The 13,986-nt window shown below is 48.3% G+C and overlaps 1 protein-coding gene across 1 annotated transcript in view; it reads left to right on the top strand.

Annotated features, from left to right (window-relative positions):
• The first annotated feature begins 493 nt into the window (after positions 1-493).
• The window catches only part of LOC119389708 (carotenoid-cleaving dioxygenase, mitochondrial), an 82,907-nt gene continuing 69,414 nt past the window's right edge, over positions 494-13,986 (top strand). The window contains exon 1 of the mRNA XM_037657073.2: positions 494-796. Within this exon, the coding sequence (XP_037513001.1) occupies positions 736-796 (61 nt within the window). The 5' untranslated portion in view covers positions 494-735. The remainder of the gene's footprint in view (positions 797-13,986) is intronic.

The raw sequence follows: 13,986 nt of genomic DNA, 5'->3' as shown, positions 1-13,986 counted from the left end.
CAAATGTCTTGGGAACTTGCGTTCAAGTAATGTGCACAACCTCGAAGGTCTAAAACCTATTCGTCGGAAAACGTGCGTCTTCCCCGACTCATAAGTTGAAAATCACGTCTTATTCGCAATCGTAACCAAACCACATTGTCGGTTACAGCAATTGGAAATGTTGGCTGACTTGAGCTGTACATGCTGAATATGACTATCTCCACAAAGCCTGGTTCGTGCGGAACGCTAACTCAGCCACACCGCTGCTGGAGCAGAGAGGATTCCGGAGAGACTGAGAGAGGCGTCTCCATCCATCATCGCAGGCGCCGCGGTTCCATGCCATACGTGCGGGCGATCAGTGAGCCTGGGCTGTTTTGCTTGGCGCTTGCTTTCTGGCACCGGCGCCACCGCGATGTGGCAGCAGCGTGCGGAGGTGGTAGGTGGCGCCCTCATCGAAACAAGCGGCCGCGACCGAAACGCGAGCCGAGAGCCGAGGCGCGGGCGATGGTGTGGTGGGGGAGACTCTCGCGCCGAGTCGGACTGCTGGCGCGGATGATCAGCACGGGCACAACGGCACCAAGCCGGCACCGAGAGTGGCAGGCGCGCTCGGCCTAGGGACGCACGGGGCGCTGATGCGGTGATCGCAGACTCCAGCAGGACGCCGCCGTAGAAGACACACGTCACGACGGGATACGACACTCAGTGCTGCGTAGCCAGTTGTCTGTGGAACAGTAGCCCGTGCCACCTCTAACAATCATGGAGCGACTGATCGAGAATCGGGAGGAAGTCACCGAGCCGGTGCCCACGTGCGTCTTGGGTGAGTGAGGAGCCACTTCGGTTGCACGCTGACATCGTAAGGATGACCGTAGCGAGAGACGGTGTACGCGTATGCATAAACGTGAATAGAAGCGTCTGTATGGACAGGTTAACAACCTTCGCGTTTCGTGGTTTTACCCGAAAATAGGTGCGAATTCGCAAAACCCTCTTACGCTATTCAATTGTTCGTAAGAGGAAATTTCAACCAATCCTTATGCTGCACATACCTTAATCGAAGCCAGCTGGCCCATGACAATGTTTTTATTAACGCAAAGCTCTGCGAATGAGGCCTATGATGTGTTTAGCAATACAGCAACGAAATGATGGAAGTTGGCCGACTGGCCTATACTTTCGCATCTTGTTGCGTCGGATGTCAGCTTCACGACGTGACTTCGTTTCTGTCGTTTCTAGCGTAACTTCTCTAATCAGTGAAAATAACATCGCTGCTGACAATATGGTCTCGCTAATTGGGCGCACGCGTAATGGAGTATATGAATTAACTATGGTGTTTGCTTTGACGACTTGTCATTATTTGTTATGTGTAAGAAGTTATCGTCCTTCCGTTTTCCCTTAACGCGTGTTCAATGTTTTCTAAATCCTCGAATTGTCATTGAGTCCTGCGAAGTGACGCGCAATTTTCCTTTCAGGTCTTGGAAAAAAAGAAAAAAAGCTGGTTAAACCTTAGAGGAGCCGTTGACACACCCTGCGCCTCTCGGCTGCTGTTTACGTTATTAGCAAGAAATAAACGTAGCCGAACGCGCTAGTTACCTGTACGATCCACGTCTCGTTTCCCGTACGTAATACGCGTTCCCGTAACAGCGGTAGCCTCACTCGCTACATGTTAAGGTTGTTGCATGTTCTTACTGCAATTCAGATGTATAAGATTGCGCCCATGTTAGATTGCGGCCACGTGACGAAGAAGGTGAACGCACATCGCAAGCGCTTCTTTGTCCTGCTTGTGTCAATGTGCGGTCGACGTTTTTATATGAATATGCAACACCAGGCAGACCACCTAGCCATTCTGTCACGATGCCCTTTAGTCTTTCTAGAGAACAATAGGAGGTTGGGTTTAGGAAGGAGGGAGGAGGTGATGATGAGAACGTTCATTCGCATACTGTGGAACGTGGAGGCGTTTCGACGGCAGTGAAACATTTTTTGGGGGGTCCTCGTCTTTTGTACAGTCGCAGTTTACATAAATCTCGTCGACACCGCTGACATGCGTGTTGAGCAACGTGAATTTCGCCAGAGATCTCGCGTACGGAGGGGACATCATTAGTGATGTATTCTGAGCGGAACCCCGATCCTCTCTTTGTAAATATTGCGCAACACTGCTTTAGTCTGCGGTACGGGTGCGCGTCTGGGTTAATGTTGGAAACGTGCGCCCCGTTCGATCGGAAACGACTACGTCTACTTCTACGACTACGTCTCTAATTTTCCAGCCTCGTCTATTACATTGCTTGCGCGCGACGCGACACAGAAATTTGTATACGCCATAAATGTTTATCGGGAGCCGTTCGCTCGATATACCAATAAAAAATAAGAAAGTTTCATTTTATAGGCTTCCACCTGGGATAAAAGCTTTCAGTTTTGCGCTGTGTGCGTTAACCTTCTCGAGTCCGCCACATCCACAGTGTAGAATAATTAACAACATTTCTCACTTACCCGCGTTCTTGTCACATCTCATCGGCTTCTTAATAGGCGTATCATGCGCTTAATTATGTTTTATCGGGAACATGTATGTCACATTCAAATTGTCCACACGTTTCTGTTAATGTATATTGAAAAAAATACTAGTTACAAATGGCTGTGTTGGCGGCAAATTTTCTTTTCGTTAACGTACTTGTACCTTGTAGACGTAGAAATAAATTCGTCAAATGTTTACATTTGTTTCTATTGCCTTGCACGGGTATTCATCTTGCCTAAATTAGGTTCGTGCTACATTTGACAGCACCTTAACTAGCACGCATAATAAGCCAATGGGGAATAGAGAATCGGGCGACTCGTTGCTATGGTAACGCGCACTGTGTAACGGCTGCACGTGTATGTATTCCTAAATGTATAAAGCAGACGCGTATTCATTCATCGGCTGATGTCAGAGCGGGAAAGTGATCTTCGCGCCGCCCGTGCATGTCCCAGAGTTCCTATATCGGGAAAGCGTGTGTGACGAAAACACGAGGGGTGTCGCATTCCGATCGTGCGCGCTGGCGTTCGCGACGGGCAGTTACAGACTAGAACGTGATCTTCGCTTCCACGCGTTACCGTACACGGCTGTCTCCATCCAATCTCGTGTACAGCCCAGTTATGCAGAGCAAGTTGCGTTATCGACGTTTGCGTTGTCTCGCAGAACTTGCAGCATACACAGATGTAGTGACGAAACCGGCGCTGAAAGCACGAAGGTAGTTCGTTAGCGCTATCTCATTTTGACAGGCGACCCCTCTGCTAAAATATTGCGAAAGCGTTTTTGAAAAAGTGGGCCATGTACTAAAGATCTTTACCACTGATTTTTAACAAGCTGTCTTTTATGGTTGGTTCTGAAACTGATCGTGGTTACCATGGGCAGAGCGTCAGCGACGCGGTTTTCAACTGTACAGGCATACCTCAAACTTGCGCGTTTCAGTACACCTGACTCTCAAACTGAAGTCGGCGGCAACGGAAGGACTCACTATTGCACGTTCCACGCCACACTGCACGTTCGCTCTGAGCATATAGTTCTCGATTGATGCACATAGCGAAAGAACATCACGGGAATGACGTCACGGGAATGAGAAAGTGTGATTGGTTGGTGCGCGTACAGAAATTCTATTTGAGTTTGCGTGCAATCCCCTTGCCACTGTCCTCTCAGTTTGTCACGCTATATATGACGCCGTTGCCGCTTCGTTATGATCAAAATTTGACTGACATTTCAGTGCAATAACCAAATAGCGCCAATCGAAGAAACATGGTTACCGAGTATAGGAAGATATTTGTTGCTCTGCGTTCGTTTAATTGGTAAGCCGCAGGAGCGCTCATGTGCCGCCCAATTTTTCGCTAATACGAGTTTTGGGAGGCACACGCGTGTTTGTTTGCATTCGACGGCGCATCCGACATTGCCGCAAGCGATATTTTTCCGCTGCCTCACTTTTGTCGAAGTATTATTCGACTTTTGCGCCTGCATGCGGTCGTGCGTTTAGCGGCAAATTTCTCCTTCCTGTATTGCGCAGCGCCGCGAATCTGCGTCTCGCTGCACTCTGCACGATATTAATAATTGATGAGGTTTACCGTCCCAGCGCGGCACTGAAGCTCCAGCTGAGGCCGAAGTAAGAGACAGCGTGCCGAAGTATCGGCCCACTCGGTGAGCTTTAACTCGTACACAAACACGGCCATAAGTGGGCGGGTATCGAACCATCGACTTGGCGCTCGACATCGGAATGCCATGTCTACCGAGGCTGTATCGAAGGCGCCGGACCAAGCGGGACGCTTCAGTTTACAAACACTGAAATTTGGGCGAGTTTGTAAGAATTCATACTTGAACAAGTAGCGCAAATAAACGAGGACAAAACAATTAAGAAGAATACAATCCGAGCGCGAAATTGAAACTGAAGGCGTCTGCTTGAAGTTAGCGCTCGTCCGGCCATCTTATTCCTTCCTGTGACATGGTTTACTTGCGCGCGAGACTTGTTCAACTACGCTGAAGTTGTTGATTTCGAATAGTCGCTCGAAGTTTTTCTTTTTTTTTGTCTACTTCATTCTGCGTGGTTGGCCCTCAGAAAGCCAGGATATAGAGAAGGTATTACTTATTCTCTTAACTGACTAACGCGCCTGCTTATTTATTCACAACAGCGTTACCGCAGACCAACCGTTTTTTCGTCCGCGTGGCTTTGCGAATCGTCGCCGTGTCTGGGTATTCACAAAATGCCGCGAAGTAATCCCACGAAAACAAAAGAAAGAGTAGAAAAAATCAATAGGCCTCTAGAGAAAGCTACTCGCAAAATATGAACGAAACGAAAATGAAGTGCTACGTTTGTGGGGTGTGTCTGTACCGTAAATCTTGCCTCTGCCGGGTCTGCGACCACTTAGATGCATTCAAGTCGGGCGCCGATATTACCGTAAGTAGCACGGGGCGAAATAAAATTCCGCTTGCGCGGCACAAAATGTTAAGCCAATGTACTCGCGACAGGATTCAGTTTCGGAGAAAGCGCTTTAGACAGTCTCGCCTGCTTCTTCTACGTCGTTTTGTCCTTTTTATTTCTTCGCCAGGGACAAAATTGGATAGCATACCACGACCTACGAAGGAAACAGAGAGAACAATAATGGAGTCTCTAGGCGCACCGGCATCATTCCCGGATACTGGGACACTAAATAAATAAATAAATAAATAAATAAATAAATAAATAAATAAATAAATAAATAAATAAATAAATAAATAAATAAATAAAATTCCGCGCGCATTGCTCCGCGGGAAAGTGTTCGGGAAAAAGAAGCCGGTTGTATTGAAGGACGCGTAGGTTCCCTCTGATAGCCTCTGATTGCAGCTGCAGGCGCTCTGGACGCGACGCGCTATTGAAGGGAAGAAGCCGTGGAAAGTACCCAGACTCCGACGCATCGCCCCTGTTCCCTAAAGTAGTATAGGGGAATCGTATATACGAAGAACGACTTTGCGGAGTCACGTTTTCCGGCCCCGGAGTGATACGAGCGCCTGCGGAGAAATGACATCGGCGTTTGGATCCGAACGCTTGGGCCTTGGTACGAAAAAGAAAAGCCTATCTCGTTTGTACGATCGGCTCCGTCGTATCTAGGGCCTGGCGGTGTGTAGATCTGAACGACGTCCCAGTCGATAAGCGAGCGATTTCACGGAGTTCGTGATTCCGAAGGACGTGTTTGCCGATGTATAGGCAGTGTATAGACAAATACGGGAAAAGCGAATGACGAGACAATGGGTGTGTGGGAAAGATCAATATGGATCGTTTACTACACAAACGCGTAGAGATTGCGAACGGGAGAGGCAACGCGCAAAGAGCGGGAAATGGAAATGGCATGGTGTGCGACACGTAGTATACAAAAAGCAAGGATGGTTATCGGGACAGCCGGTTGCGTTTCGTATTCGTAGCGATAATCCTGTGACTTTGTAGGCAAAGACGCGGCCAGCTTCGGAAGCTATTCAGTATACCGCGTTAAGGAACGCTCGCACGCACGTAAAAAGGCACAGTACTCACGAAATGGAACGCGAAAGTTTAGGACAAAGTAATACATATACTTTCCTCTCCAGAGTCTGCAGTTTGTGTCATATGGGCCCAATTTTGGCTCGAACATTTGCATCAGAGCCAGCATTACCTTTGAAGGTCAGATTTGCAGCTACACGACGGGCTTATCACAAGTAATTGCACATAGCAGTCGTTATAGTAATAAGAAAAAAAATTACACCATCTCCCGCTAAAGGGGACCATGAGGCGATGCGAAGCCGGAGCACTTGCACGATCGCGTTCCGTTGGCGTTCGTTGGGCATGCTACCGACCTCGCGTCGTGGAACGCGAAGAGGGGCGCTACGCGCGTCGTATCTTCCATCTAGCCTGGCCGTTAATTCTCACAGGGCGAGCGGGGAACGCGGTCGCCAGGCGGGCGAGAGGGGGGCAGCGTAGGAGAGGAGGGAGAAGGGGAGGGGACGCGCATGCGCTCGAGCTCATCGCGGCGTTGCGCAGGAGAGAATTTCGGCATGTGTAGCCCGCGTTTCAGAGGAAGAGTGGAAAGGGGGAGGGGAGAGGGAAAGTGGAGAGGGGTATGTGAGAGGGGATGGGGAGAGGGTGAGTGGAGAGGAGGTGTGTGGAGAGGGTATGCGCATGCGCAGTAAGGGTGGTCACGCCGCACACCACCACCACCACCACCACCGGATTGAGCTCCGCCTTAAAGGGCCCCTCACCAGGAGACCTAACGAATTTTAGTTAGACATTGCAAGTTGTTGCGAGTCCAATAAAGAGCATTTTGCCACAAGAATTGTTCTAATCGGTCGGTTAGAAGCTGAGAAAAACAATGATTTGTAGCGGCGCGAAACCATGATGCGAGGAGGCGAGCTGCAAACCCTTGCCGCTCGCCCCGTGTAGCCTTCGCAAGCCAAATCCCTTCCCTGCCCTCTTCAGCACGCGAGCAGAAGGATCACATAACGCATACGCATGAACACGTCATGCGCACAAAATGTCACGAGCGCATGACGTGCCCGAACCAGCCCGAGCCCCCAAGACGCGAGCGGTGTTGTGGCGGCGTTCTTTGCGCTTCATCTCTGCAAGTTATGCCGAATGCGCCCTCGCCGATCACTTGGCTTTTAACCTATTACTGAGCACGAAAGCTGCAACATTTGTACGGACGCGAGACTAGCGGTGTGCTGCATGAACATAGTTAGACGCGGGAGGATAAATGAGCCTAATGAGCGCTGAAACGCGGTAGAAAATTAGTTTCTTTGCAAAGGGTGGCGTCTGCACGATGCGCAAGGCGCGAGAACACGAACGCGTGCGAAACGGAGGTAGATTAGTCTCGAATCTCGCTGCGATTCGCAGTAAAAATTAAAAAAAGAAAACGCACACATTTCGTTTGTGTGTTTTATTATTGCTCTCAAGTTTTATTCATCCATTCAAGCAACAAATTACGCAAACTACACGTCGTGTCAAATAATTATCGCAGTGTCACGTGCTACTGTTGGCGACGTCAGAGCACAGTCGTCTACGTAGAGGAGCGATGTCACAGTACTACCATCTACGTAGGGCCATTCTCTCATGTACGTCATCCCCTCATTCTCTGGGCGCGCGGACGCGAGAAGAAGGGAAAGCAGCGTTCAGCTTGAAATTTGACCCATTTACGCGGCGCGTAGCGTTGCAAATTTTGGCAGACGTAATCGTGAACGCCCAGTGCATGCATTGCGCTCGTCAGCTCAAAATTGTCAAACCTGGTGAGCGGCCCTTTAAGATACTTCGCATCTATAAAACAACGTCGCGTTTCAGTTCCTGAGTACTGCACACCAGAAACGCTTTACCGCGCTCTGTGTGTCAGATTTTCTGTGTTAGTGAACACCAGCTGCAGAAAAGCAGTTAAGAAAAAAACGTTACCGGAAAACTATTGTTTCTGTGTTGATTTCATCTTTATAGTATGAGTTCTGGAGACCTAGATGCTATTTGGGGACTCCATGTTTTGTCCATCTATTTATTCGTCCTATCTGATACCTTCACATTATTTATTTCGACGGAGTGGAGGCAGCATCTTGTAATCCGATACCCGCATTGTTTTCATTTAATATATACGGCCTTTTCATCCATTAAAAATGGATATCTATCTCCATTTTCCTTCACAAGCAAACGTGCAACGACTCAGAGTGCAAACACACGCAGAAAACGACCGGACCGGCGTCAGTGAACGTAAAAAGGAAGACGCCCGTTCCTCGGCGATCAAAGCCAAAGCGGAGACGGGACAGCGAAGTTCACCCTCTTAATCTAGAGCAGCTGACATCGATCCTCACTTCCTTGCCAGCGTTCTGCTCTTATATATTCGTTTTTTATCCCTTCCTCGCTTCTTTCTTTCTTTCTTTCTTTTTTTTGTTGTTGCGCGTAGCCGCTGCCAATTTGCGCCGTATTGTTCACGGTCTGTTGATAGAAAATTCATTTCAAAGAAATGAAAAGAACATGTTATTCAAAGAAAATGTTGTTAATCATATTATTACGCACGACAAGAGACGCGTGAAAGAAGCGTAGTCGTTGATAGAAATGCTTCCGTGCATATTACGCGCCCTCAAGCCTAGCCTGAGCGGTTCTCCTAAGGAAACTTTAGTTATTGGGTTTGCAAGTGCACAGCCAAGCTGGTGTTAGAAAAAAAAGAAAAGAAGGAGCCGACGGAGTGCTAGTCACGTCTCTCTGGACCAACAATAAAGTTTTACCAACCAACCAACCGCTACAAGCACTCCATACAGAAGGGTAACCGGCGAAGCTTAAAATTGAGGTCCTGGTCATTATCACTGCGTCAATCACGAATATTCATTAAAGTCTGTCTCAATTGTTGGTTGCGTCTGTCCAGAAATATTAAACGGCGTTTTCCGCCCGTGTGTTCCCTTCTTCATCGTTAGTGGACCAGTGGTTAGTAGTGGGATCTACCCAATTGCTGTGGCACACACGCGCTAAGAGTTTTCGCGTACATTTGACGGACGATTCTTGGTTTTGCCCAGCCATGTAAACCTGCACAGTAATGAATGAATCATTCTAGAATGGGTACAGTGTCAACACTGATCCGTATTGTGAAGGGGACAAGGTGAGATTATCACGTCTAGAAAATTGCCACGCCCTTTAATTATATTTCTGGCACGCGTACGCCATGAAAAAGCTCAATTTTACAACAAGATGAATACGTCTGCTAAGCTAATGAGAACGTGCTCAGAGTACAATGCGAGAAGTAAAGTGAATGTAAAAGGCATCCCATAAAAGTTAAACTGAGAGTGCGGTTAATAAATAGCTGCGCCTAAAATACGCTTTTTAGTACTGGTCGGTTGGAAGCCAATCAGACGTTGTCGACGGGTACTATAAGTTAATCGTAATGACATGCTGTGCAGTGTCGCGGGACTACTTCGGTTAGGTTATCGTTATGACCCGTTTTCCGTATTGCGCACTTCGAAAGCGCGCATTCCAAAATAAATCACAGGTCGGCCGCACACCTGTGTTTAGAAAAATTTATTATCACAGACGGTTAGCATCAATAACGGTTTCCTGTTAAGAATTGAACAAGCGCATTTAGCTAAAAAAACACGTACGAGGCAGCGGTTTGCATAAAAGTACGTTGGAAACACAGCATGATGGTCAGTATGTACGGTGCTCAAAGTGGTTGTTTCGCTTTTTATTTTTGATGTCACTTCGCCTGCAAAATATTGCCTTTAGTAAAGGTACCGTATGCGTGTGGTGAAGCAAGAGCAAAGGCGCATAATTTTGCCGGAAAATAAGCCGCGATGTCTCAAATTTGCTTCTTCGCACGCCTGCCTGGCGTTAGCATATGCACTACTGCAGTCTTTCGCAAATAATCACACAAAAGGCAGACGCTCTAAGCCGACACGAAGGATGTCATTAGGGTTCATTATTATTAGTGTCTTCATTAATCGCTCGTTTTCTTTCACGTTTCTTCTACGAAAACGAGAAAGCAAAAGAAAGAAAGAAAGAAAGAAAGAAAGAAAGAAAGAAAGAAAGAAAGAAAGAAAGAAAGAAAGAAAGAAAGAAAGAAAGAAAGAAAGAAAGAAAGAAAGAAAGAAAGAAAGAAAGAAAGAAAGAAAGAAAGAAAGATGGAGACATGCCTTCAGAATGTCTTCGGGGTTGGACTGATTATGAATCACTTTATTTATGCGCGTGTGTAGACAGCAAAAAAAAAAAAAAAAATGCGTTTGCCTTTCGTTACACGCCCCAGTGTACTATCTTGATCCTTTTTTTCAGGCTCTTCGTCACAGAGAGCAGAAAGTGTTTATTCTCTTCTGGCATAATTATGTTTATTTTGTTATGTTCTAGATGTGCGTATATCGAGTCAATGATTATGAGGAATAATGGAGCGCAGTACACTGGCCTTTACTTGTTCAATTCGTTGCTTCTACAGATGATAATGCAGTGCAGATAGCCTAAGATGTTGATACCCGCGGAATATATAGCGCTGCGGCAGAAAGAGAAGAGCTAAAAACAGCGCGTGGCTTATTTTTTTCTGATGGCCTTTGCATAAGCCATTAGCTTGTTTGTACTGCTACACGCTCTCGGTAATGTAGGTTCTATTGCATCTGATTCGAAGAAGAAGAAGTTGCGCGGCGGCTGTGCTGCTTTGCTTGTCTCTCTTCAATCTTTCGATATATCTGCCTCAAGTCACTTCACCATCTACACGCTGAACTCCGGGGCATCAGGTATGCTTCCGGCAGCGGGTGCGGTGCCTTCGGGGCCGCACCCTGTCAAAGCTCCTGAGATCCAGCCAGATCAACTTCTGAAGGTGCATGCGCCGGCAACGAGCCTTGGGACATGCTCTGCCTCTGGAATGCAGCCTGGCGCAACTTCGGGCCACAGCTCGAAGTCATCTGCCGAGAACTTCTCACTTCCACTGGCCCAAGGTGCTCTGAGCAAGAACATCTCCTGCCTTGACGCCGGGCTACCTGAAGGTCAGGACGATTTTTCGGACATGTCCGATTCCTCTGCCACTATTACCTACATGGACGCTTCCGTAAACTCCTCTGATGACTCAGATAAAGGCAGCGTAGTACTGCCACCTAAGCGATGTCGTGGATCGAAGAGATCTCGCATGCCACTAAGTTCAACGCCTGTTGAAAATATGCCGAGACCAAACCTTACTGTTATATTCAAGCCACAAAATCCTGAGCAAATCATAACGCGCTTCAACCCACTCACATTGAAAGCAGCCTTTGAAGCGGTAGTACCAGATGGCGTGCTACAAGTGCGACCTAATGAACGTCTAAATCTTCTCGCTGTGGACACACGCAGTGCAGAAGTCTCCGAACGTCTTCTGAAAATAAAAAATATTGGGGAAATCGCGCTTCAGGCTTACGAGCCGCGGCCCAACAACTGTGGAGTCGGCGTCATCAAGGGAGTACCTACGGACCTTGATCAACAGGATATTTTCTCGGCACTCCTTCAAAGGGCTCCTGTCAAGTCAGTACGGCGACTTGGAGCGTCGGAAAATGTTCGCATTGTGTTTGCCACAGAAAGTGCTCCTGAGCATGTTATATTGGGATACACACGTTATCGCGTGTACAAGTACATTGAGTCACCGAGACAATGCTCCAAGTGCCAACGTTTTGGACACGTGGCTGGTACCTGTCGGCTGCAAGCGCGGTGCTCGCGCTGCGGAGGTAACCACGAGCGATCCTCCTGCGGAACTGAAGAACCACAGTGTCCAAACTGCAAGAAAAAGCATGAGTCTACGTCACCTCGTTGTCGTGTATTGCGCAAAGAGAAGGAAATACACAACTACAAGAAGAATAACAATGTTGGATACTCTTCTGCAAAGGCGGTCGTGTGCAAGCAGCGGAACGCTTCCAGCAGGCATAGTGGTGAAAAGACGCCTGTGAACAACACAGGTGCATCGGAAAAAGCATTTGAAACGACACCACGAATTGACGACACGGATGAATTCCCATCTCTGCCGCCTCGCCCAACGGCACAAACATCGATTTTGACTACAACTGCAGCTGCAGCTCCAATTAATGTTCCGACTGTTGGAGTTCAGCAGAGCACAGCTGGTCCGTCGACAAGACCACGGTCCTCATATCCATGGAGTGGACCGCGAGAGCGCAGCACTCGGCAAGGCAACGAAACCACATTCTCATTGTTATCTGCTCTTGTCGACGCTGCTCGCAGCTTCCTCGCACCCATGTCTTCTCCGGTCGCAAAAGCCATCTTGACACTGCTGGACCTTATTTTGCCTATTCTGGAAAAATGGCGCTAGCAACGCAACAACTCAGCTTGACCAACATCCGAAACAACGCCACCATATTTCAATGGAACGCCTGCAGCCTCCGCTGTCGTCTCTCGGACTTCAGGCAATTTGTACACAAGCACCGCTTCCCGGTAATCGCAATTTCGGAATCCCGAGTGCGCACCAGCATTCGCCTTTCTGGATACACTCTCATTTTTTCGTCGACTGGAGTGGATACCAATAGAGTCATGTTGGCGGTCCGCAATGATCTGACTTTTAAGGCTCATTACCTGCCAGTTGACACGTCAAACGAATATGTGGCAGCGACAGTAAAGTGGAACAATTTGACATTTACGGTGATTGCGGCATATATACCTCCTCGAGCAAGATTTGACGTGGACAGACTGCAAGAAGTACTAGATGCGACACCTGGACCGCACATTTTAACAGAGGATTTCAACGCACATCACCCAGCCTGGGGTGGCAGAAGATCGTCTGCACGAGGTCGGCGTCTTCTCGAAGTAGCTCACAAAAATGACTTGGTAGTTCTCAACGACGGTCGGCCAACCTTCTACCAGGGAGATCGATCCAGTGCGCTAGACGTCACCATGATGTCCTCTTGCCCTCACGCGGGCGGCAACCTGGTTCCCAGATATTGAAAGTCACGGCAGCGACCACGTGCCAACGTACATCTCTTTGGGCTGCCCTCTGCAGCATATAAAAGGCAAGATTCTTCGCTGCACTGACTGGGAAGTGTACAGCGCGACTCTCGAAGATTCATACTCATCTGAGATGACCTACGACGAATTTGTGGATGCTATATGTCAAACAAAGCACAGTAGCACTAAGCATCTCAAGCCGCCTGGGAATCGCAAAACGGCTGACATTGAGTACGAGAGACTTCGAGCAATACGCCGCAGATCTGAGAGGCGTGCTCGTAGAACGCTATCTATAGACGACATTCGCGAAGCCAGGCGAACGCAGAAACGCATTCAACGTCATCTAGACAAGCTGGACAGGCGACAGTGGCGCACTTTCTGCTCCAAGCTTGATCCCAGAAAACCTCTGTCTAGAATATGGAATATAGCGCGAAGCTTGAGGATCCCGCCGACACAACTGCATCCTTTTAGTTCTGTTGCACTATCCCGCAACGTCAGTGAGTTGGACATGGCGGAGGCTTTTTGCTACAAGATAACTACAGCAACGGCGATCGCAACCATACCACGATTGGCACAGAATGTCTCTGCTGCTGTGACAGTAGACACTAGTGTGACGGACGAGCCGTTCTCGTTCCAGGAACTGCTCGGCGCCCTGGCTTCAGTAAACAAAACATCATCTCCTGGACCTGACTCCATCAGCTATGCTGAGCTGTTGCATCTGGGTGACAAGGCGAAGATGCACCTTCTTGCTATCTTCAATGCCAGCTGGAAGAGGGGTCGACTCGAACCTAGTTGGAAACGGGCTCGAATCATCCCTGTCCTCAAACCTGGCAAGACTCCAACAGATATAAACTCCTATCGTCCGATAGCTCTTCTCAGCTGTGTGGGGAAGATTATGGAGAAGATGGTGCTGATGCGTCTGGATTGGGTTCTGGTGAGCGCTAACGCCTATCCCCCACAGATGTCGGGTTTCAGAAAGGGCCGCAATAGCATAGATAACGTCATCAGTCTTGCCAACTGCATTAGGCTTAACAAACTTGCACATAACATTACCATTGCTGTGTTCCTTGACATCAGGGGCGCATTTGATAACGTGACACACGAGGCGATCTTACACACTCTGAGGTCTGCAGGA

Source organism: Rhipicephalus sanguineus, chromosome 4 (genome assembly GCF_013339695.2).
Source record: "Rhipicephalus sanguineus isolate Rsan-2018 chromosome 4, BIME_Rsan_1.4, whole genome shotgun sequence".
Classification (NCBI taxonomy): domain Eukaryota; kingdom Metazoa; phylum Arthropoda; class Arachnida; order Ixodida; family Ixodidae; genus Rhipicephalus; species Rhipicephalus sanguineus.
This window is presented reverse-complemented; position numbering and strand designations above follow the sequence as displayed.